The following is a 25,882-nucleotide window of genomic DNA, read 5'->3' as shown; positions in this document are numbered from 1 at the left end:
GTTTGCCCAAACATTGTCATGCGGATACTTTCACCCGCGCCAGTTTAAAGTCCGTCGTAGCATCATAAATACGAAAGATCAACCGCAAATGTTTTCATCCGTTCCGATTTATTTTCTTGTCACCATGCATTTGTATCAGATGTGTGGACTTGATGGAGGAAGCCGTAACCGGAACCACCCTAAGGTGTTCAGCAATCTTTTCACAAATAATTATCCCCCGCAGGATTCGAACGTGTGAGTGAACCCAAGCAGGGTAATCAGAGGTGCGATGGCAGCGGATTCCCAACGTTTCGCGCCTCGCCATAATTCGGGTATATGGAGACAGAAAGCAGCATCGAGGGACATCGCGAATACTCTGGTTTTGTTTATGTCCCTGAAATACCGGAGATAGAATTCATCCATGACATTTTTGTTATTACCCAGATCGATACCAACAACCAAAATACAGACAGTTGCACTGCAAAACATATTTTATTTGCAAAGGTTACTCCGCGCTTCTGTAGCGCTATACATTTTATAATAGATCAAAGGCACTGAGTGAGACATGAAATTATTAATGATCTGCTACTAAATATAACATCGCCCTTGATCAGTGACTACGGAAAAATATTGCAATATTTACAAAATTCTACGACCCACGCCGCTAAAACACCTTGATAATAAGCAAATGCATAACTAAACATAACAAGAAATTTTGGACAGAGATTATTACCTCACAACCATGCCATGAAATTTACAACACATAACATGAAGAATAGCCATAGCATTATATTACAAGCCAATGCCATAATAGGTTTATACTACCTAACGCTAACAAACATATAACAATATATAACGACGAACATATTCAAACATCAATATTTCCAGATAGAATGCAGGCCGAATTTCTCTTCAAGGAAAACTATATACCAGAGAAATTTAGACATAGACTTATATATCAGACGAGACAGAAGTTTGTAGAATTGAAATTATACTGTTGTTACCGAATGTAAGAAATAATTTATTCTACTAATTGCCATCTTAGTAATATACAGCAAGTATTAACTGGAAATTACAATAATGGCCTGTTCCCATACAGGACATGAACTTAAAATCATGATGGGCCATTTGTTGAGCACCACAAAATTTATATCAAAAAGGTATCACCCATAATTCTAACCCATATACCTATCCCATTAAATTAAAATAAAAAATTATTTCTACAACATTAAGTAATTGTGTACTCAGAGGTACAGTCTTATTGGTGCAGTAACACTATCAACTAACACAATACTTAGGGCAGTTTGAAATGTACTTACTTAGCCAAGAAAACTTTTCAGCTTTCTAGACACCTCTATCCAAAACAGTTTGAACTGAAAAAGCAGTACTGGGAGATTATTGCGATTAGCTTACGTTTTTACATACCAATATTAATTGTAGGAATAAGCATTTTAAGATTATTCTGTGCCAAAATATAAAGGATGTAACTGTGAAAACCTGGTTCATTTAGAATGTAATATCAGACTTTTGTGTTAAACACCAAGCAGTTCTTTGCCAATCTTTGGAAAACAAAAAAAGAAAGCACCAAATTTAAAATTATTACATTAAAATTCCGATTAGAATCTTAATCTCGTTATACAATATTCAAAATTGGATCCATATTTCTTTCTCAAAATTTGAAAAAAACCAAGCACCCGTGACCCATAAGAATACCAGCTACATAAAATCCGTGTTTGTTTAGAGTCTAGATTTAGATCAATTATAGGTTTCACAATACAAATACAGACAAAAACACATTAAAAAGAACATAATGAAAATAAAAAAGAAAATTGAAAGATGAATATGGTGCTATGTACAGGTTGCTATGATCCAGTTATGAAAACAAATTAAAAAAAAGGTAGATATGCGTGACTGGTAAATAATTTCCTAGTTTGAATGCAGTTGCTGACTGGCCAACAGACCGCAGTAACATATCAACCTAATTATTTCAACATCCTCGATTTCATTTGAAAGAATCGTGACACCCTAGTGTCTTTACATCAAAAAGTAGAAAACAATGATTTAACGTCATACCTGCAGACTAATAGGATTAATTTTAGAAGTGTTCTCTTTGCCGTCTCATTATAACACAAAATGCATTAAAGTTGGAAATGCTATATTTCAATCTTATGAAGAAATTCAGTTAGACTACATTTTCGCTTGTCGTTTCAATATGATTGCATACTATTACATTGTTCAGAGCTCATTCAAGATTGATGATGGTTAAAACTTTCACAGGTATTAACAAGTCAGAATAGTATCCAAATACATTAATCTGGGTATGTATAAGAAATATTACTTAGACATAAAAAAAAGAATTGGCAGCACATTCAGTTTTCCCCTAAAATCCAATACAAGAAGGAAATTATACATTCAGCAGCCAATGTTCATAACCTTTCCACCCACCAGTAGAGTTGAAAATTGTCTAATGATATGATGAGAGTTCGATATAAACCCACTAAGAGAAGAAAAAAATGGGAAAAATTGAGGCAAAAATTAGGAGCTAATATTTGTTGACGTTTTATTCTTCTTCTTCTTCTACTTGTGCCCAAGCTTCTTCGGCTAACATAAAATATTTACTTGCAAGTCGTCCTTTCATTGCAGTTGTTGCTTCTTCTGCAGCTTCATTATACAATTCACCTGAAACAATAATGAATTGTTTCAATAAAATTGGACTTATGAATCAATAAATTTATTTTGGCTACGGATGAAACTCATGAGCTTCATTTTTTTTATGTCGGAGCGGGCCTGTAATCGACCACAAATACAAATACACAAATACAACAAAAACGTCAGCCAGAATGCAGTTTTGTGAAACCTCAAATCTGTGACAACGGTGATAAGGGTTTCAAGGTTAAAAATTAAATTTTTGAAAAACATTTTTTTTGCAGAATAATAAAATACAAATACAGAAAGAAAATAACGCGAATATTATATTGCTGTAAGATGTTAGCGAAATTGTTGACTTCCAATTAGTTTCTTCAAATCATATGAAATTAAAATTCAGGTATATAAATTCAACTTTGGAATTGAAATTTTTAAAAAAGAATAAAAAAAAGTATAAGCTGAAAAGGATAGGTTTTATTAGCCATATTAGGTATTGGAAAATTAAAACGTAGAAAAAAGTCTAATATTCTAAACTTGGCTGAAGCTCTGTTTCCACCAAAATGTCACAGCTCTATGGCTTCAGGCTCTAACACCTGCTCCAGTTCCCCAGCCCTGATTGTGCGTAAAGGTTTGAATAAACTAGAACCAATCAATATACCTGCTTTATTGGGATCAGCTTGCACTCCGTGTCCACCATGTAAATAGATTTCTGCCTGAGAAGCTTTTACTTGATATTTAGGTGCAATACGAGTTGTTACAGCATCATATCCACCTTCGGCATCATTCTCTTCAGAAGCTTTTAGTAATTTATCATACCAGTGCAAAGCTGATGAAAAATCTTTTTCTCTGTGAATATAAGCAAGTATTGTGTCACAAACATGTATTACGTGTATCTGAATAGTTAGCAGCAATCCAAATAGTATAGAATTTCTAACTTACACAATTTACAACAAAAGGACAAGAGAAATCTCAATTCTCAGAATTCAAAATCAATCCAGATTATAAATTGTCTGCCCGTCAGTATAGTGACAAAAGATTCACCAAGAAAATCTATGCTACACCGTTTTAAAAAGGTAAAACTTGTGCTATAAACTATAGTTTCTGAAGATACCCAGACATCAAATTGTGACCAAGATCATACACAAATTTAGCAGTAGGAAAAATGAAGAAGATGAGAATTATGTCCTACATGTAACAGAGCAATACAATAAAGTCGTAAAATAATATTATATCCAAATCCAGATCCCAATTTTAATAGAATAGAATTTTCATATTTATCTTGGGGAAACAAATGAAACAGCTAACAGATTTGCTCGTTTTGTAGCACGAGCCCATATTTTTTTAACCAAACTCACTAACCGAGCCCTTATTCAAGCATGGGCGCTTGTTATTTCTTGGAACAGTATTGAATGATCCGTGATGTTTGTCAAGTCACATATACGTAGATAAGATCAATCGTTACAATAATTATTAATATATTGTCATTTCCAGTTCTCAAGTATGATTTGAACGAGAATACCGAAAATTTTGACTTTTTTTGCGCACCGAAGGCATGAATCCGCAGAAGAAGAAAAGTTTTGATACGCCCTATGAATATTGAAACGACGCACTTGGGCGGCGAGACGCCCAGTTTGAGAACCCCGGTGTTACATAATCAATGCTATCTGTTATGTAATTGGACGCCTAGGGCGTGAGTGTTATCTACCAGCGCTTAAAATTCAACAGCGTTGTGACAAAAGCGCTTCTTATTTCCTATTGTTCTCTAACACTGAAAAATCAGCTTTTGCATCGGGCGGGTATTCAAGCACCGGCCCTTATTTAATTTTACGTTCTGTTCACACGGACCGTAAAACGAGCATTCAAGGTATACTTTATGTCAAACCATGGCCTCTCATCGGTCACTAGTCCTTGTCGCACATAATTATCCCCCTCAGGATTCGAACATGTGAACCCATGCAGGGTACGCAAGCGTATTTGTAACTCCCAGCACAACCGTTCCATTTTTTTTCATACAATAATTATATTCTTTAGATACAACAAATACAATATACTTACAGTTCAGCTGGCAAACCAGCGCCAGAATGATATGCTTGTGCGATAATATATATCGAATTATGATCTCCTGCATCAGCAGCTCTTTCCATCAAGTCAAATCCTTTTCTAGTATTCTCTTCACATTGCTGAAATAATATGAATTAATAACAGTTATTGCCTTTGCTTTGTCAGTAGCAGAATAAAGAATTTTTAATACATACAGTCATAATAATTTTTTTCAAATTCTGCGAAAATATAAATTTTATCTGAAACACGCCTCTTGCTTAGCAGTAATAAACTCAAATTTATTGGTAAAGCTGATAATAGAAATGTAAACAATAGCTTCAGAATGGAAAAATATACAATACAAAAATACAAAACTTGCAATGGATGGATTCTAAGTATTCAGTGGCCATAATTTGTTATTTTCATAATATTTCCTGAAGTTAAACCTAGTTATTTAAAACACTAATGGTCTCGAATAGAATATTTGTTGGAAGGGGACCAAGGGACTGACTGGAACCTATGGGCAGGGGGTGTATTCACTTCGCTAACACAGACAGTCCCCAAACTCGTAATAGACCTAAGATATGGAAATGGAAAATCGGAATCAAATTATGGCCTAACCCAAACCTGGCAAACACATTACGGGAGTACCCAAAGGCATTGGCACTGTGTTGAATTACAGGAAGGAGTTATTCAGAAATTTACATTTTTCAATCATGCAAAGCTTGCTATTTTTTAGTTTGCCATAGAAAAGTAAGAATATATCAGTTTGACAGTGTAGAAACCAAGCTTCATCATGTTGATCTAAGGTTGAAAGACATTAAATTAAATGACCAAAGCAAAAGTATGAAATTGATTTAAACTGCATTATACATACCTCTAATTCTACATTAGCGAGAATGTCATGTGGCATTCCGAGATACATTTTAGCAAGTACCAAAATTCCATCCAATGATCCACATTCAGCAGCTGTTTCCAAATGAAAGATAGCTGAATCCTCATCAAATGGGAATCGTCCCAAATCATAGTATACCACCATATCATAATGAATCTGAAACAAAGAGCAAAACATCACAAGCACATTCTTGGCATGAGAAAAATGTTGGATGACACCATTTACCATGGAAAGCTTCTTCCTATACTTTAATATCACAAATCATAAAATGCCTGTTTTCACAGTATTTTTGTTTCAAATTGGTTTACATGTCCATAACCAACCCATGGGCATGGCTAACTTGAGACTCCTGACATGGGCAAACTAAGGCGCGCGGGCCAAAAGCTGCCTGTTGGGTAATTCAATCTGGCCCGCCTGATGCCGTCACAACCAAACTAAAACCCAGTTTTGATGTTTTAGCTAAAATAGCTCATAGAATTCGATGGGATTGCGATTAAATTTGGAATGTTTTGGAATGACTATACTATTTTCCACTTCTGCTTTTGTAACACTGTAAATATTGCCCAAAAAATGTAACTTTTATGTCACACTTACAGGGCCCGCTAGTCTAGATTTTTGGGCCCTGGGTACAAAAACCTTGATGGCCTAGTCCATGGCAGTCTTTGTTTTTTTCTGGACAAACTCATGATTATTGTAACTAAATTACAATCCTTCAGAAAAGAGAATGATTATTTGGCTGGCATTTAACTGTTGATGCAATTTTTTTTTTAAAATTCACCTTTCCAAGCACAGACTTCCCAATTTGCACTTTGGGAGAAACATGTAGCATTTTCGACACTTCTGCTAAGACACACGATGGTCTTCTCATTCCTATCATGTTGGCACCAGGCAACAGGTGTTGATTGCTTTTCTGATTTCGGAAACTAGGTAGAGGTGCAAGAATATCTTCAGCTACTGGTGGTGGTGGTGAGCCAACTGCATTCAAGAAATCGTGATATTCCTGTTGAATGAAAATTATTCAAGTCAATATTTTTGAATACTTTTACCAGGGCTGTGTCTCACTGTAGCCACTGGCATATTTTCAAACTTACATTGGTGATAAAAAAGAGAAAATTTTCTCTACAAAAACTAAATAACATCACCCAAAGTCACAGTCATTGGTCTCAGAGAAGTGCATAAGTTAATCAATAACTTTTTACTAAAACTCAAATAGGCTCATATTACACAAACTAAGTCGTTATAGTTAAAACTAGGAACCTCTAAACTGGATGCTGGGGGTTGAGTTACAGATTGGTATAAATTATAATTAATAACATCGATAAGAGCTGTTTCCTTATATTGAATAGCTCAGGTATTTGAAATAAGAAATTGATTCCTTAGAACAATAGTTTCCAAACATTTTTCCTTTTTGCATTACTTTAAAATTATCAACAGATTCTCGAATCTCATTTTTGGAATTAAGATAAATAATATTGTTCTTGTGTGTAAATAGCAAAACCAGTTTTTTTTCCAACTCCTTCACATATATGACATTAAAATAATAAACGAACTATTAGCAAATTACAGAAATAAGTTGATTTTTTATCCCAACTTAACATTTAATATTCTCTCTCCCTCTGGGGACAGTCTCACACCCTTAGTGGAGAAACACAGCTTAAAAAAACTAAAAAAATAAAGAAATCCCACCGAATGATCAGAGAGTTCACTGATAGTTCTATGTCGACGTCTTGCTGAACCATTTCTGGAATTATATCCACTGGAAATTGATGAATCGTCCTCATCTGCTTCACTGATGCTTTGAGCAACAGAACTCCCCCCGAAAGCACTATCACTGTATGAAGGTTAGAAATAAAAAAAAACTAATAAACTCAACATACCCATTGAAAATTAGTGATACACCAGATATATTTTAAGTGAACAATTAATTGATGAATATTATACTTTAAATAATAAAAGGTTATATATTAGATAACTTCATCATATTCATAGAGATTTAAAGATTGGTGTTAGTAATTACTGTACTTCTATTACAGGTTATATCACCCAGGTTGAAATGTGAATAAGAATTTCAGAGCAATTTGTTTTCTAATAGTTAAGCTAACGCTCCATCTTAACTATGACCCAATGTCAGCGCATCGAGCTGAGCATTAGAGGAGCACGTCTCTGGTTACGCTAAACGCATTAACCAATTCAGATAAAAAAAAGGTTGAGCAATTATGAGCGAGGAGACTGTTGTACTCCTAATCATAGGGTTCACATATATACCGGTCCTAAGACCGTTTTCTCCTCCATCTGAAACTGATTAACTAGGTTACACGAACCGTGGTAAGCCATAAAATTGAGAGTGGTCTTCCCTCTTTCCCTTAACAAATATGAAAATCATATCCTTTGATGGCATTATATATTATAAACTTATGAGTCAAACCCATTCACTATAAATATAAATTCAAGTCACTCAACTCAATCATTTTTGAAGAAACTATACTGTATTCTGAACCAGAAAGACACTAACCCTTCCAAAACCCAGTTAGCTAACTACTTATACTATGAAAACTCCTTAGAATCTGTCCCCATATCATACAAAAACATAATCCCTTACACAAACTTACATGGATTCCTGATTAGTATAAAGTCGTTTTCTTCCTTCCCTCAATTCTTCTCCATCATCACATTCTTCTTCTTCCTCTTGCAGGATGTAGAGATCGTCATTTCCTGAAATCACACCTTCTATTTCAAGGTCAAAACTTTATATTCACGTTACAAAAGTATGAGATACAAGGGCATGATACTAATACGGCTGACTGTTAGCGAAATTCATTCTAAAATGTTACCTATAGTTATTAATAAGAATACTAAAATAAACAGCCTATATTGGGGTGGAATTTCGTGCCTATAACACTTGAAAAAATACAAGAAATAGCCTTCTGGGGAGTTGAGACTTCTTTCATCTTTAAAAATAAATACTGAAAATTTGGAATCGATTAGAAAAAATTGCAGATTTTCACTCCCCTTAAATATTGAAAATTTGAAATCCATTGGCTGCGGAAAAGATTCCGTTTTTTCTCACAACTTACAACAATTTAGTAATAGGACCATAAGACGACCACTTAGTGCCCGAAAACATGAATCAGGGATGACCAAAAACAAATATTATACTATTCTGAATATTTTCCAAAACAATTTTTTTTTAAATATAGAATCGATTTTGATTGGACGAGACAAATTTGTAAAAATCATTGTATATTTCTGAATAATGAATTCTATAATGGATAAAAAAAATTGAGACATAATTTGCTTTGATCGATTTTCTATGTTCGTCAATGCCAACAATTTAAATGCATACTTTTGATTGAAAGGATCATTAATTAATCGTAATAACAATTTTTCTTCAAAATAAAAAATACAACAAGGAATAACACAAATCATATTGAGTTAGTCAATCACAGTTTTATTTTTGATTATTACTGTATCAACCTGAACAGAAGAACAAAGGCATGTTTTATCAAATCATAAATACAAAATGGAGAAGTATATATACAATACCAAGTACCAAGAATCAGCATTTTATAGTTAGTTTGACCTCGACAAATTAAAAGTCCTACAAAACATGAAGATAAAGGTTGAGTAGATATTTTTGTCAGTTGTTATATGAAAAATATGATATGAGATTATTATGGAAATAAAATCTTTGCTTGCTCTCATACAAAAATGTAGGTATTTAGAGGATTTAGATTCATAAAACCAGTTAAAGGCTCATATACAGAAATATTATCAGAATATGTGAGTATGTCAATTTAACAAAAAAAATTTTCTAGTCCCAATTAAGATACTTGTCTATTGCCTAGTTGAGAATATATATAAAACTAAAAACCTTCTGATGATCTTGGAGGAAGATAGCTTGATGATTCCTCGAGAACAGCAAATAAATCTGATGAATCCTTAACTAATGGAGAAAGAGGTTCTTCATAACCAGTTGGCATTGTTCCTCTTCTCTGTTAAATTAGAGATATAAAAATTAGCATTATATTTCATATCGTAGGTTGTCAAGGTGCTCCATACGGAGCCCCAGTACTTTGTGAGAGAAACCTAGGGGATCCGCGAGCTATTCGTTTACTCATTAATAATATACTGAATAACGTTAAATGCAAAGCAGCAAATACATCCGAGTCATTAAATAAGGTAATTTTAGTTCACCCAAGAACGTTTCTTTATAAATCTATTGTGGGGTTCTGTAAATATTGGTCAACCTCTTCATGTGCTCCACAACACCAATTTATTTTCAAGTTCATTGTTCAAAAGAATACATTTCAAATGAAAATTTTGTGAATTATTTTTAAACTCAGGCATTTACTATATAAAATATCTCTAATTCAGATGTATTTGAATCAATAAATTCATTTTATATATTCCAAATAGAAGAAAATGAAATTTTCTCAGAAATCCCTTCATCCAAATGTCTTCAGTAAACAACTACATATAATATAGGTCATGTAATGGACTGTTTATTCCAGTATTGAATAGTTATGACCTAGTTACTATATGACTGCTAGAATAAAATGATGCCAAGAGGTGAATACAAGTTTTCCCTAATACTGGGAAGCATTATTCTTTCATGGGACTTCATACAACAGTATAGAAACAATAAATGTAAACCAAATTTCTGAAATATTATAACAGGAATCTTTGCCTTTTCCATGTTGTACAAATAATTGTATATTGTATTGCAATATGTGGAATGCCCCTAGGAAAATTCACTACTATGAATCGGTCCATTAATTGGTGAAATTACCCATGAAAATTTAATTAAAAATGACGAACTACATTGAAATATCTTAACTTTTTGATTTAATTCTAAATCAAAATTTCCATCTGATTCTGAAGTTAAAAATAGTTAATCCAACCAGCATTGCAATAACTAAAATAGAAAAGAAACCTACCAGAAAGATAGAACCTCTTTTGTCATTCTTATGTTCTTGAAATGACAAATCAAAAGGTGACAAATTGAGACTTGTACATATTTTGTTGCATGTGTGAGAGAAGAAAAACAATCCCATTCCCTTTGTACCTAGGTTGCCGTCACCATATTCTGTACCTCTGAAATATAGTATTCCAATGAAGTCTCTCTCATTCATAAAATGATTGTTTAAGAAAATAAGAATCTAACACTGTAAAAAATTGCAGGCATTCAATGGGATAAAAAGTTATGAAGTTTATGAGCTTCAATTTGATTAAACCTATCAACTCTTGGAGGTAAATTCGACCTGATTTGAGAGTAAATTTTGCAACCAGGAAATTTAGCAATATCATTGGTACATGTTTAACTGTATTGATATGGTTTTACACAAATTATTTTAGACATCTTCATCCACAATATAACATTGAAATTCCTCTTTCGCCCCATGACTTATTATGGGTATTAGTAGAAGTTAAAATTGAATAAAATTTGAGATGCATTTCACTTTTGAATTCGTGACGGGTGAATGCTGGTCGGCAAAGTTTTTTAGGTGAGGCCCAAATGAGGCCCTTTTTTGTATATCACTGGCATAATTGCAATTTATTGAAGGCCACTGGAAAATGCTCAGCTGCCCACAATTCGGCAGCACCCCACATTTTGCCGACCACTGTTCCACGCAGTCAATGAATTGAACAACATAAATTCAGTTAAAGAATCATCGAAAGAATAAAGAATCACCTCATCGAAAACTGTGCAAGTGCATGAACTCAAATTAATAATATTTAAATAAACTCAAGGCCTGAAGGCATCAGGTACCTACGTAACCCTGACAAGCCCAGACGATAATACACCATAAGTACAAAATAAACACAGAGTCTATTGTTCCTATATGCTGAACAAAGTAAACACGAGCTTTTGTTTTCTATGCTGACCTGCAAAGCCAGCAAAAACCATGTTTGTTTAACATGGTCAAAATCAAATAATGAACTTCCCAAATAAAAAACCTGGAAAAATACTGGTATATTGAATTTTTTTGAATTAGCACATGCACGAAGCATTCATAGAAATCAGTATTACCTTAATAACAAAAGTTTAATTTGAATTAACATGATGAATAGTGTCATGACTTTTTTTTAATTGGAGTGGAAGTATAAACTAGCATATGTATTGACTTGGTTAGGATGGGCGAGTGGGTGGTTAGGTGTGTGTGTATGTGTTGTTCAAACAATATAATATTTGGCTCGACATCGACACTATATTATTCAGTTCGTATTATCTAGCAAGTTGATAATGTTAAGTGTCAAAAAGGGTTTTTATTAATTAAATGACCTGAGAGGTTCATTGTTCCAAAATTTGGTACTCCCATAGTATGTGTACCAGGTTAGGGTTAGGCCATAATTTTATTCTGATTTTCCTTCTTTTAGTTCTATTACAAGTTCTGGGACTGTCTGTGTTAGCAAAGTGAATATCCCCCTGTCCATAGGTATAAGTCCCTGCACAAAACTTGATGTAGTTAGCTCCATATTGGTACACATACTCTGGAGCGCTCAAAATTTACTAGTAAATTGATATATGGGAAATTGTTTAAAAAACGGGTTCCTATATTATAAATATTGTTAAAAACTTATTTGATAGTTGTTAGAAAAACCCATAAATTAAAAATAAGCAGTTACGTCATTGATACCCTATGAAATTATACAATATTATGTTTGAAAGAAAAAAAAACAGGAAATGACCTATGATCTGAACTTGGTAGTTTATATCATCAGAGTAACTCGAGATATTACCAAGAACACTGGTGATTCACGTAAATCTTCACTAACGTGGATGCCTAGGGGCAGATCTTACATTGCGCACAATAACAATAAACGCATTAAAGTGGTTTATGAATAATCTTTGTAAAAACCCTGATATTAAAATGTTACATTTCCAGTTCCACGTAATTATAATATTTAGTATTTATAAGAATATATGATTAATTATTATGTATACAATATGTCCTGCTGTAAATGATAGACAATAAGTTCTCAGAAATTTAATTTAAAATTTGAAACTGGATTGTTCTGGTGATAGATAGTTCAATGAATTCAACTGTATACACCTCTCCCAGAGACGCTATATTTCAACAAGTCAGTGTGCAGGAACATTGCAATGCACATACAAAAATAGTGCAAAATCATCCCGCAGGGTAGGAAATGGACTTTAAACAATTCTATGTCTTTAAATAACAATAGGCTATTCAGTAAAACTAAAAATTCTATACTAGAAAAATTAAAATTTGGAATATTCATGAAATCAGTTTATTATCGTAGTTAGCACACATTGACCAGAATTAATTCAAATTAAGTATAATAAATTAAATTGCTAAGGAGGAAATATAGAAATTCAAAATAAAATTGTTTCTTGGGTTGGTATTGGAAATTGACTCATTCAAATCTGACTGACTGATAAAAAATTTAAACTTACTTATATGTATGAATTTGTGGATCTGTGTATAAATCTCCAACTCCTTGAATATCAACAACAATAAGTCTGTGTTGGGAGCATTCGAATGTGAAGTGGCTGAAAGCCTTAAAAAGAAAATAATGTATTTCTTTGGAGGAACTGAGGAACAAATTTTTCGATATTTTACAGAATTTAAGTCATATCCAACTAGACTAGACAACAGAAAATTGTTGCGGTTTTTTATTTTATTTAAGTGAAACAAACTAAAAGGCAAGTACCTGTGGAGTTGCCCTTATGTCCTCATCAAAGACAAAACCAGAATTGGAATTGTACTTAACATAATCTCCTTCAATATACGATTCAAGATGGTAGAGTGGTGATCCTGGTCTGTCAACAAATTCTATTACACACATCTGCATGATATCAACCTAAACAATAAAATTTTGTTGTATAAAATAATTTCTATCGGAATTCACTCTTGTAAAAGCTGGAACCATGTAGAACAAAAATCTAAATAGTACAGAGTGTTCATAAATTCTATTATTTTTCAAATTGCAAAGGAAATTTACTAATACTGTATATCAGGGGTGGTCAACACGTTAATCGATCGCCATGGTTTGAGTAGTCGATCGCGTCTAATGTTGGGTGAACCAGTGTGCCTTGAACCAGTTTCATGCAGTGCCTCTTGTGTGTTTTATACCAGGAAGAATACAGTATTTTACATGCACAACATACGATATACACATACACTACTTGAGTCTGGGCAAGTCCGATAGAGCATATTATTACGTAACAAAGTTTTGCTGCTGCCAAGCTTCAGGAATGAATGTGCCGAATATTGTGGGTCTTAATCGACAAAACAATCCCATAATAACTTTTGCAGTATCCAAAAGTTATTGTCTCACTCCAAGAGTAGTGTGTTTAATTTTAAAAGAAATTTTTAATCGCAATGGCAACAGTGACATCAGAGTGCCAATTTTTTTTCTAATTCCGAGCGAGCGAAGAATTGGACTTGGACGAAATTGTAAATTTGATACTGAAGTTTTTTTTGGAAAATTTTTAACACTTACGACTAAAAATTAGACAGGCCGTAGATCTGAATTGTAATATTTGAATACATCTCAAATAGATGATGAAACCTTCACTCTTGGTTCAATTACATAATCATATTAACAAATTTAATGAAACATGAAAACATACAAATTTTTGTGGCGATTCCATTAAGAATGCTCCCACAGAGCAGAGCTTATTGGCAGCGGTGTAATTTTGTAAGCGTGTGTGTAGTTATCTGCATATTCAGTAAGCATTCGTTTTTGTGTATGACCAGATTACCGATCAGTCGATTGCGAGCTATTTTGAAGATTTCAGTCGATCGCGGTCGAAAGCAGGTTGGCCACCCCTGCTGTATATAGTTGATGGCCCCTAAAGGTTTACTACAGAAAGAAAAAAACCTAAATAAACAAACACTGGTTAAATTAAAACAAACCTAGTTAAGATAAATTTAGAACAAAAATTAAAATTGCAAGGAGACTCTGTGAGTATTAAATTTAGTACGTGGCTTCGCTGTTCAATATTCCCAAGAGTAAAATTGTCTGCTAGACTGCTACACACTCAGACATTCGAAAACTTTCTCGACAACAAACACAATTTGGTTTCAGATAAACTTGAAAGAACTCTCAGAAGAACAATTCTTATTTATTATTCATAAAACTTTTTATGAGACAATGTTTCAAAATTTCCCAAAACTAGTCAAAGTTAGCTGAGATAAGTCTAGTTATATGTCAACTGACGTAATGATTCAGTATTACAAATGGTATTAACTCATTCAAGGAAATATTCAACATCATCATTATGTTTAAAAATACTTCTGAATCACAGAATAATCACATGAAATATCTATTCATATTGGATTGATTATTATCAGTAATACTTCCGTATATTCTTGAATGAACATTAACACAAATTTACCAAAAATTCATGAAGCCATATTTCAAGTGAGTGACTTCTAATGATGATATATTATATAATAGATATCTTGTTTTCTGAGTACTTTAAATTGGATTAATGTCAGAATTAATATGAGTATGACATTTGTCCAGATTATGGTGACATAAAATTTAGTCTCTTTCATATGAAAGTAACTGAGAGCACTTTCTTATACGAACGCATGTTTCTTTCCACTTATATTTCTTTGGGGTCTTGCCTAGTTAGATAAGTCATCACTGTTCTTTCTATATTGACATGTATATATAACGATACATTTTCAATTTGATTCTTTTGTTATTTGTATTTATTTCATAAATACTATTATTGCCCCTCTGCGTGGGGAGGTTACTGGATAAGGTGCCATTTTAAAAAATTAAAGTATCGTACATAAAGTCAGCCAGTAGGCATGGCATAAGAACTTAATATCTATATAGGCATATAGCGCATTTCAATGCTTAACACCCATAGGCCAGCGTATCTAGTTTTATTTTATTTTAAACTTATTAGTTTACCAACCTTCTTCGGCGGGTTGTGCTTATTGAATTCTTCTCCCCAAAGTTTAGCATCCATTTGCAATCTGACGTCTTCGTAGTAAATTTTTCTTTCGACATCTTCCATATATTTTTTTGCAACACAGTTTGTTGCACCCGCCCAATCTTTTTTAACAGAAAGACTAGACATTTTCTTCCTGTATACATTAGTAAGTAGTGAGAATGAAAATCGAAATGTCTACTAGACAATACTTTGGATGTTCACTGAATATTATTATTTCGATAGTCCACAATTTTTATCTTTTCTTTTTTTCAGATTTGAACATTCTATATTGATCTATTTTATAATCAACTCACGAAAAACAATAATCTTACATTCTATTGCATTATTAACTAACATATCATATCTAACATTTCTTCAAGATAATTGTCAAAATCGAACTACCGGTAATTCAAATATCAATAATTTCATTTGAAATAAGATAGATATCTATAGATATCCCTATCTGCATATAAAATTTACTGAAAATGGCACAAAAGCTCAAAATATGTCAAATAGGTAAAAAAAAATTGGATATGAAATAAAACAACTAATAATATATAGAAGTGTTTCAAGATATGGATCCGGATATTAGATACATTCAAATAAAAAATAGGTTGTCAAGTTCGTCACAAAGTTGGATGACATAGTTGATTTGAAAATAAAATGTATAACTGCATTTAAATAATATTATTTATTTCAAAGGATTTTGTTTTTTCAATTGTCTTCAACGCTCAATACAAAGGTGTTAAAAAATAGGTGTAGCTTACGATCTGAAGCATTCTCTCATGGCTCCATGGTTGAATGACTGCAAAAGAGAAAAGCAGAAAGGGGGTCAAAACACGAACTAGGTTCAAGAAAATCGAGTGTTCCTAATGAATACCCATTACATCGTTGCAATGTCTTAAGACCACAAGAACTGAATACAGAAATAATACAGGAACACTGAAAAGTTTTATATCTGGGTAGTACTGTTGTATATGCTATTGAGCGTGTCTAGCCCAAAGGATATCAATAAATGGAAACACAGAAAGAAACATGAACTCAAGTTGACATTTCATGTCTGGTATTTTCAGGTTTCATATATTGATGAACAAATTTTTAATACTGTATGGGACAGAATATTGTTAAATTTATATCGAACTTTTGAGACATATATTTTCAAAAATCAATACCACAAAAAAAAAGTGACATAAATTGTGAAAATATATGATTTATTTTAGATTTGAAAGTGTCTTCAGTATTAGATGTTGTTAAACTTGAACTGTTATAAATTTTAGGCCAGCATACAATCTGACAAGCTCTCTAAGTATATAAATTTAACACCCACTATACATTTCTTGTAAATCCAATAGAGGCAAATGATTGTAACATGACTTCGAGTATTGGTATTGGTATATTATTATTACCTGCAATATTATGAGAATAAAGGATTTAAATAACTATATGAAATGCATATTGAAGATTATCATAGCCTAACGGATTAAAATACTGCATTTCATTTACAAGTGATAGAAATACTTGCTTGACAACTGTCACCTACATGATTAACCCTAAGTCGCCAATTTAAAGACTAATAAGTACACATAATATAATTAAATATGAATGAATGTGAATTCACACATAGAAAAAAATGCAATCACCAACAAAATAAAACATTGTGTAGAAATTTAATGGCATACCGTAGCTGGGAACATTGGAAAATAGAATATATTCAAAAGTCTGATTTTACTCACGTCTTCTTCCATCTTTATTTCAATGTCATCTTCTGTCCAAATTCCTTTCCTTGGACTGTACCTGTATCTATGCACTTTTTCAACTCGAAGGTTGTTTATCGCAGACCACAAATCTCTTGCAGTAGCCCTTGCATGTGATGCAGACAACTTCCACATGCGTTTTCCACGCATGTTAGGCTGTGACAATTTGCGAGCCTGCAAGTATGGGATAATAGTAATTGTAGATAGGAACGAACATCAAAGTCGCTATACATTTATTAATTAATTAATACAAGATGATAAAGATTTTGTTCCGTTCAGTTTTTGAAAAGGCCAGCCAATTTAATGTTGATAAATTGCCCAAATGAGACTTTTCAATTAGCGTAATAATGTTAACAAGATAAATCATACAAAGTCAAATTGTGATGGTAGGACATAACATAACACAATGAACTCAAGCAATAATTATCGAATTTTTCCATGTTTAAGCATCTCTGTAAATAGGTAACAAAGCTCATCAGTTAATTTTAGTTGCTTTTCAATTACCTATTTCAGTCAAACTTAGCTTCCGACAAATATAGATCTATTCTAGCTGATGTAAAAATAATAATTACTCTATGAATGGAAAATTATTCTGAACTGAATTAACCTAATTAATTTACTACAGAGAGCTGGGTGTTTTTCAAAATGCAATGATTTGAAATATTATCAAAAGTATAGAGATGAGATGATAATAAGGATTTTACAATTTCATTTTAACTCAAACAAAAAGCGGCATACTAATTTGAAAAGCGTGAATTCCAGGGAAAACTAGATAAAATAGTAGCATGCTACCAGAGAGCAATTCGATCCAAATAATCAAAATGGGACAAATATCCAAATTAACGAGTATTGCTTTTTTATTTGCTGAAACGTCAATGTTTTAACTTTCAACACCTCTATGTTTTGACTTTTGACACTCAGTATCAAAACACCCAGCCCTATTTATAAATGATAGAATCATGCAACAACAAAGTGCCAAAGAAGCAAATAATTAATGGCTTATATCTACAAGCAATATCTATAGAAGCGTAGCTTTAATAATTATACCAACTTTCCAGCAGGAAGCAAAAGCTAATAAAGCACTTTACTTGGCATTTGAAATTTTGTATTATCAAAAATACTTTTAAACCCATATTATTGAGTAATGATTATGCCACTAATAGTTAGGAATATACTTTTTTTATCTAAAAATATAAATTTGAACTATCCAGACTTCAACTATCTATTTGTTCACGATAAGTTGAATTGTAGTTACATTTTAATATGTTTTGAAAATTTCGTAATATTCAATTCATAATATTGAGATATTTTAGAATATTTTTAATTGGTTCATTACTGAGTAAAGCTTTACATAAAACCTTATGAAGGAATAGCTGTGATAATTTGTAATGAGTTTTCTTTGCAATAATGAAGGTCACTGAGGATGATCAGCCAAACCTTCTGGTAATTAGCTATAAATGAGTAGACTAGATGCAACATTGAACTTTTGATAACCATACAGAATATAAACAATGAATGCCAAGAGTAGAATTTCTATACGAAGCGAAAATTGTTCTTTTATGAGATAATTACAACATTTTTGAATAAATAAGTTCTATTCAAAATTTTAATGATAATGAAATAACTTATTAAAAAAGGAAGCACAAAACAAGCCTTGAAGGAGTTAGAGTAAACAGGGCACTATCTCTAAAAATAAGTATCATGCGATATAACAAATTGACCAAAACCATATATAAAAACAAAGCGAGCTGATGGTGAGATAAGGCAAAATATAAACATTAGGAGCTTTGGATTGTCTTGCTTGGGCACATCCATTTTCAGTTTACATGCATGACCATGTATATGTAATGTAGCCTAGTCCCATAAGCCAAGCATAAATTAATAAACACTCTTCGAAGCTATAACTCAAAAAAGGCAAATTAGGCATGCTTGAATCACACTACAGAATACCGGTGACGCCATCTTTTGTGAAATAACTGGAAAAGACTTTCGATGTCCTTTTGGTAGCTTAAATAAAACAACAGAAAAAAAGGAAAATAGATAAATAATAATAAAAAGAATATAGATAATAACAAGAAAATACTTAATAAGAGCATACCTAACATTCAAAAATAAAATGCAGTTTTGGAAGAAGCAAAGCAAATAGATCATGCAGTGTGATAACAAAAATGTGACTGATAAGTGATATGTTTATCATTGAATTTGGAATATTTTGATAAAATACCCAATATTCAATTATGTCAGAACAGGTGTGCTAATATGGTAATTCTGTTGTGGTTGTTGTGTTACGCGTTGTTGTTGAATTGCCTTGTTAACTTTAACAACATACGTAATAGATTCGGAGAAGTGGAGCGTTTCATAAGTATTGTTTACAACTAAAACAAATAATGCACGTAGACTAGAGCGTCATTTGTATTTTTATTGATCGTGTTATCAAGTATCACAATGCCCTCTTTCTATCATCAAAGCTTTTCTCTTGCCAAGCATAGCCCAAGTAATTATCGGTTCAAAAAATGTTTCACTGGTACCAATCAAAAATAACATGAAAAAATTTATGTGATATTATAGGTATTTCTATTGTAATTTCCCTTATTGTGTAGTGTGAGTAGTCAACAGAAAATGTCTGTGAACTGTAACTACTAAAACTGTGGTTATTTTACAGAAATGTGAGTCTTTTTGTTGTTGTGATAAACTAAAGCCAAATAATTAATACAGTGATTATTCCAATTACATCATGCATTCTTACATCTCCCTCTTCCTTCTCATCTTGATCCTCTAACTCAGAATTTCCCTCCTGATAATTTGAGTTAGTTAGTTACAAAAATAACTAAAATACCCGACTGGAAAGCAATGTTGAATATTGATATACAACAATTTTTAGGCATTGGAAATATGTTAAAATGAATCAAATGTAAGCGATAACCACTACTGCCACCAGTAATATTACTCTTCCTATTATATGCTGCAAGAAAGAAGTTAACAACTCACACAAACGACAATGAATAAAAATGATATAATGTAAATCTTGATACATGCAAAGACAATTCATTGACAATGAATTGCATTTGTCAATCCAAATCAAATACATTTGGAAAATCCACCAGATTCTCAAGGCAGGTTTTATAAGCCAAAGTAGAGACATGCATGTGTGAAAAAAAAATATTTAATTTTTTAGGAATTCGAGTTTGCACTCATTTTATACAGCAAATGCTGAATGGAAAGTCATTCCAATAAACCAACATACTAATAACATGTATGCAGTATTGGTGAGCATAATAGATTCGCATTACGCCAGAAAAATATTTTTTAGCGATGATATTTAGGCTGCTGCAAAAACTGTTCTGTTGATAATTGAAAAATGGGAAGAATTCCAATTCCGAATTATCCAACTGTATTTGAGACTGAGTATAGCTGATGAAAGTAAACACATCTAAACCATATTTGATCGCCAGAAAAAATGTGACAGCATATGGTCATCATGTACTCTGCAATGTCTATATATAATGATTAAGATTAATTTTTAACCAAACTCATATGTAATGCCAATATAAATTGGAAATTATTATTTTCCTATATTTCAAGAGCCAGAGATTCACAATTAAGCTATTGTTTTCAAATCTATATTGGTGATCAAAAATTTCCCAGAGAATTTTCAATTCAATTTTATCTGCACCTGAACACATCAAGTGTAGGTAAATAATGGGTTTTTAGCATAATTATAATTAAATGTATTGTAAATTCTCATTTTACAATACAGAAAGTATACACAATTCTTAGATGTTATCAGCCTATGAATTCAAAACAGTCTTCCTGCCCTAGCTTATAATAGGCACAGCTAGGTGGACAACGAACCTGCCCCTTCAAAAAGAACTTGTGTGACAGCAAACAGATAAATACATCATTTAGTTTATTTAAATTGAAACAATGTTAAAAAAAAATTCACAAAAAGTGAAAAAGATTCAATACCTGATTAGTCATCGATTTGAAGACAATTGATCTTAAATTGTCTGCCAATGATTCGTGATCGTGATCTTCCTCTTCATTTTTCTCACTGAATCGATAAAACTTACTTTAAGCAAAACAAAACAACTATAATGCTCAATAAGGATTCCAGACAGTTGACAAAAATGTAATAATTCAGTTTTTAGGTCAAAATTGGAAACCTATGCTTTAGTAAATAAGCAGTGTATTTCTGTATGAAATGGGCATATCTAGAATCGCTGTATAAATTATCAATCGAAAAGCTTGCAAAACTCTGTTTACTTCTTACATTGTCACTTAGACATAAGAATTCAAAGCAGATACCAACCCAAGTAATTTTAACAAGCAACCTTTATCAAAAATAGCAAAATTCAGTCCAATTCAGTCCTTTAGCTTGACTCTCTTATTCTACATACAATTTGAATCAGTCAATACTTTGATCGCGATATCAATATCAAAACCGAATTTATAATAGGAACTGACCACTAGCGATGTACGTTTTCGATTATATTAGTACACCATGCCACTCTGATTACAAAACGACAGTCATCAAGTGTGCTTCAAAATGAAATGACGCACAACGAGTCAAGGGGAAAATATAATTCTTTACTATTTATTATAAGGAAACATCTCTTGATTGCTTTGTGGTACTAACATGTGATAGAGAGGGTTGCATGATCTAATATTTTGAAGACCAAAACAAATAAATGACTACATGGTAAACCTGAAGAGGTCATAAGATAGTAGGTCCAGAATGAGGCTTTCATTCATTATTATTCAAATAAATCAATGTTCTTCTTTGTGATCACCTTAATTCTTAAAAAAATCATTTTGACAACTCAAACTCTATAATTTCATTTTGATTTGATCAATGCAATCATGAAAGCAAAAACCAGGTACCATCACTTCCATTTTGTTTCACTTTCAAAAATAAATATAAATATTGTTGAGTATTTCATTTCCTAAAGTTCACATCAGTTCATCCACTTCACATGTGGTCATGATAGAAAGAAGTAAACAAAGATTAAAATATTAGGCAACACTACATATCGAAATCCCTTATTATACAATATATCATTTGCAGCAACAGGCAATCTCAAATGTAACAAACAAAAAAATATATTAAATAATATATATACAGATATAAGTTATAAAAAGTTATCATGAAATGGTGGTGACCATTACAGCCAGAGTATATAACACTACAATGTACATGTAATATAAACAAAATTTTTAAATGATACTATTTTTATGCATGTCTTTTCAATAGCATAATACATGAACAAGTAAATCAAAAATATAAAGAACTGTAAAACAGAACATTCAAATACTTCTTTGAAAAATGTTTATGCAGCACAGTCATAAGCATTAGCGATTTCATTCCTCGAGTTCTAAAAGGTAATGAAAGAACGCAGAACCAAACTAAATATTCGAACTAACATGAAAATAGAATACCTTGCTTCATTCACAGGAGCATTATCTTCAGATGAACCCTGGCCACTGTCATCATCAGAGTCGAAGTCAAATAATCCCCCACTGCAATCACCCATTTCCATATCGCTATCATCATCATCTTCAACCTCAAGTTTATTTTCCATTTGTGGTTCAATCGCTGCCATGATTCTAATAGGGTGTAGCCTACCTACTACCTAATACGCTCTCTTGAACGAATAGGAAATCTAGATATAAAACCCAAATTTACACCTGAATTCAAAATTTAAAGTGAATTCTTTAACTGTTCTATTTTGAGAGTGTTTGTTTTCTTATAGATTAATTAATTAGTTGATTAATGAACCATTTAGGCTCAACCTATAACAGTATAATGAGTACCGGTACTGTATCATGACCCTGACACACACCGTTCTGCCACTGTGGCATAACTTCAGAACTTTGACCAAGCACCTCCCTCAGACCCTGTCACTTCCAGACTTAGTCAGTTCTGCAGTTAGTTGTTTGTGTAACAGACAAAAATAAACCAAATCAAGTGGTTTTATGCTCATTGTAGAGAAATTATTATTTACAACAGTTGCTAATAAGAATGTTTTTATCATGAAACCAATATCAAGATTTGAAAATCTATGCTGAGATTTTTCGGTTTCCAGCTAACTTAGATTTTTAGTCAATTATGCAGTCACTAAATTCGGGAATTACAGAATTAAGTTACAGAACTAGGCTAGGCCTATGCATGCATTCATTTCGATCTCTAATTCTGTATTATTCAACGTCAAATGAATTCTCGCGATAAAATTGAGCTTATATCTCAAGCAAGCTTTTGGTCGAAGTCGTTGAACCAGCGAGACTTCCAGAATAATTTAACCTTTTAGTCGAGTTTAATTTGGCTTACAACGTGATCAAGAGAACGTGCAAGCAGATTGATAGCGTATTTCTCTCTTATTGTGTTTTGCAGCCTGAGTTTGTCACGCGTCGTCAAACACCGCAAGTTTTCTCTCGAATATCATTAGTCGTTGTGAATATCGAATAAAAATGTGGGAGCAACGACTAACATACCGTGTGGGAGAGACTTTATGCACTACTGGACCAAATACAAATTTCCGGAGGTGTGCGGGTCGCATTAATTTCCTCCTATAAACAATCGCCACATTTTAGGACGCAACTTATATTATTGTGTTTAACTAGGCTTACCATACGTCCCGGTTTAGCCGGGACAGTCCCGGTTTTGACGAGCTGTCCCGGCGTCCCGTCCGGTCGACTCAGATGTCCCGGTTTGTCAGCACGGCTGTCATGGGTGAAAAATTCATATTCCTTATTGTTACAATTTTTTAACAGTGGCAGCCCATTTACCACTGTTTTGCGACACACTTCGCTAATTCAGAGAGTAAAAAATTGCTCTATTGTTATGTCACAATCGGTATATGTTTTAATGCGTTTTCTGGCGTTAACTACAATGCCGTTAAGTTGTCGAAATGCCATAAAAAAAGTACAAATTTTCTAATGAGTTGAAAGGAGATTTTCCTTATTTTGCGCAAACTGAAGGAGGAAAGGTACACTGTACGCATTGCAGATCTGTTTTTCTATTAGTCAAGAATAAGATGGTCGTTCTGATGTCAACGATCTAAATTTGCATTAACTTGTAAATATACACAGTTAGGATTTCTGATGTCCGCTGTCTGATAAGCGGATTCGCTGATTTTGCACGTTTAGCCAGAAATAAATGAGAGTCGGTGATTTTTAATTGAATTGCTCCGCTGTTCTCCTCTGAACTTGATGATGATTTACTTTAAACCAGTTTCGTATCAGTAACCTTCGATGCATCAAACAGAAAGAATTTAAAGCTTGTTCCAGTTGTGGTTCGTTATTTTTTTACCTGATGTTGGTGTGAAGATAAAACTATTAGAATTCAAATCCTTACCCAGGGAAACCGCCAAAACTTTTACTGAATACTCTCTTTTCTCGGAAAAGTTGTTGGATTCTGTGCGGATAATTGCAACATCAACTTTGGAGGCGTAAAAAGACGATAAACAAATAATGCTTTTTTTCAAACTAAAAGAAATATAACCGGTATAGATTGTGCGTACCATGTAGTTCAACTGTGCACTGCGATGCCATTTTCAACATGTCGTAGATACTTTGCCTGTTTGTGTTGTTGTCAAAATGTATAAATACTATTACATTCACACTGTCCGAGTAACAGAGGAGAAATCATTCTGCGATTTTGTTGATAGTATCAACGGCTATTACAGCATGGCAACACTCGGGTTTTCCCTTTATTACCTGCTTTGCAAAGGATTACGGAACTGTTTGAAAGCTTGATAAGTTATTCAAATTCTCAAGAAGGATGCCCTACTCTTATGCTTAAATGTTCCAGCGTACGAACTTCACTTGAAATTTGTCCTTTGCCAGCTCACCTACTTCAACAAAATTATTTTAATTTTGAAAAAAGATAATACTAATGCCGTAGATCAGGGGTCGGCAACTTACGGTTCCAGGGCCGGATCCGGCCCGCAGAATATTATAATCCGGCTCGTGACGCTTCACTAAATTATAGTAACAAAACAGCCGTTTTGACGATTATATTTTTTAAACTAAATTATATTATAACCTAACAAGTATATATTTCACAACTACTCGTTTAATGAGCCTATAATTTAATTATAATTAGACAAATGGCAACAAAACGCAGAAAAATGATGCGAAGTGCAAAGGGTTCAATGGCGCTGAAAATATTCAAATGCCATTTTTTGCGATGCAATGAGGAAATAAATCTATATTCTATTCGAAAGATGTATTACTGCTTGATTTTTATTATAAAAAGTATCATTCGTTCGGTTTCAGCTTTCTAAAAATATGTACGGCCCGCCAATGACTCGCAGCCCTTAATTTTGTCCCGCGAGCGACAAAAGGTTGCCAAGCCCTGCCGCAGATGTCAGAGGCGAAGCTAAATTTGAAGGAAAAAGGGTGAAGACTGTTAATTTCGTCGCAATCACTTGTACTTCTGGAATCTTTGGAACGCTCTGATGAAATCGATGTAACTGTATTTAAAAAGAATGTTTGCGGTATATAAAGCTGCATGATGAAGCCTAAAATGCTCCCCAGGCCCCACATATGGACAAATTATGGGTGATTTAAACTGGACTAAAGTGTTTTGTTTGCAAAATTGATAAATGATATGTTCGGTTAGCTAGTCAGGTTTTGAATAGAGATGCACTT

The 25,882-nt window shown here is 32.9% G+C and overlaps 1 protein-coding gene across 11 annotated transcripts; it reads right to left on the bottom strand.

Annotated features, from left to right (window-relative positions):
- Positions 1–452: 452 nt before the first annotated feature.
- LOC120343350 (eukaryotic elongation factor 2 kinase-like) lies at positions 453–22,941 on the bottom strand. Of its 11 annotated transcripts, none has more exons than XM_078111233.1 (19): positions 22,670–22,941; positions 21,200–21,284; positions 19,980–20,027; positions 19,184–19,240; positions 17,213–17,407; positions 16,247–16,284; positions 15,462–15,633; positions 13,238–13,387; positions 12,981–13,084; positions 10,498–10,654; positions 9,432–9,552; positions 9,111–9,158; positions 8,170–8,272; positions 7,247–7,391; positions 6,339–6,560; positions 5,543–5,716; positions 4,681–4,805; positions 3,284–3,471; positions 453–2,658 (listed from the first exon to the last, which is right to left on the bottom strand). In XM_078111233.1, the coding sequence occupies exons 1-19, from the start codon at positions 22,831–22,833 to the stop codon at positions 2,540–2,542; spliced, it is 2,415 nt and encodes an 804-aa protein (XP_077967359.1). In that variant the 5' UTR covers positions 22,834–22,941; the 3' UTR covers positions 453–2,539. The 11 variants fall into 11 exon arrangements, with proteins under 11 accessions (XP_077967359.1, XP_077967364.1, XP_039268426.2 ...); XM_078111238.1 differs by lacking the exon at positions 22,670–22,941 and adding an exon at positions 21,543–21,709; XM_039412492.2 differs by lacking the exon at positions 9,111–9,158 and having other exon boundaries at positions 8,170–8,287.
- Between the last annotated feature and the right edge of the window lie 2,941 nt (positions 22,942–25,882).

This window comes from Styela clava, chromosome 3, assembly GCF_964204865.1.
Source record: "Styela clava chromosome 3, kaStyClav1.hap1.2, whole genome shotgun sequence".
Classification (NCBI taxonomy): domain Eukaryota; kingdom Metazoa; phylum Chordata; class Ascidiacea; order Stolidobranchia; family Styelidae; genus Styela; species Styela clava.
This window is presented reverse-complemented; position numbering and strand designations above follow the sequence as displayed.

Excerpts from the sequence above, each read along its gene's own strand:
- LOC120343350 (XM_078111233.1), bottom strand. The coding sequence starts at position 22,833 with ATGGCAGCGATTGAACCACAAATGGAAAATAAACTTGAGGTTGAAGAT. Across the intron at positions 15,634-16,246 it reads ATGAGAGAATGCTTCAGATC|GAAGAAAATGTCTAGTCTTT; the intron begins GTAAGCTACACC and ends TAATGTATACAG. Across the intron at positions 4,806-5,542 it reads TCGCTAATGTAGAATTAGAG|CAATGTGAAGAGAATACTAG; the intron begins GTATGTATAATG and ends ATATTATTTCAG.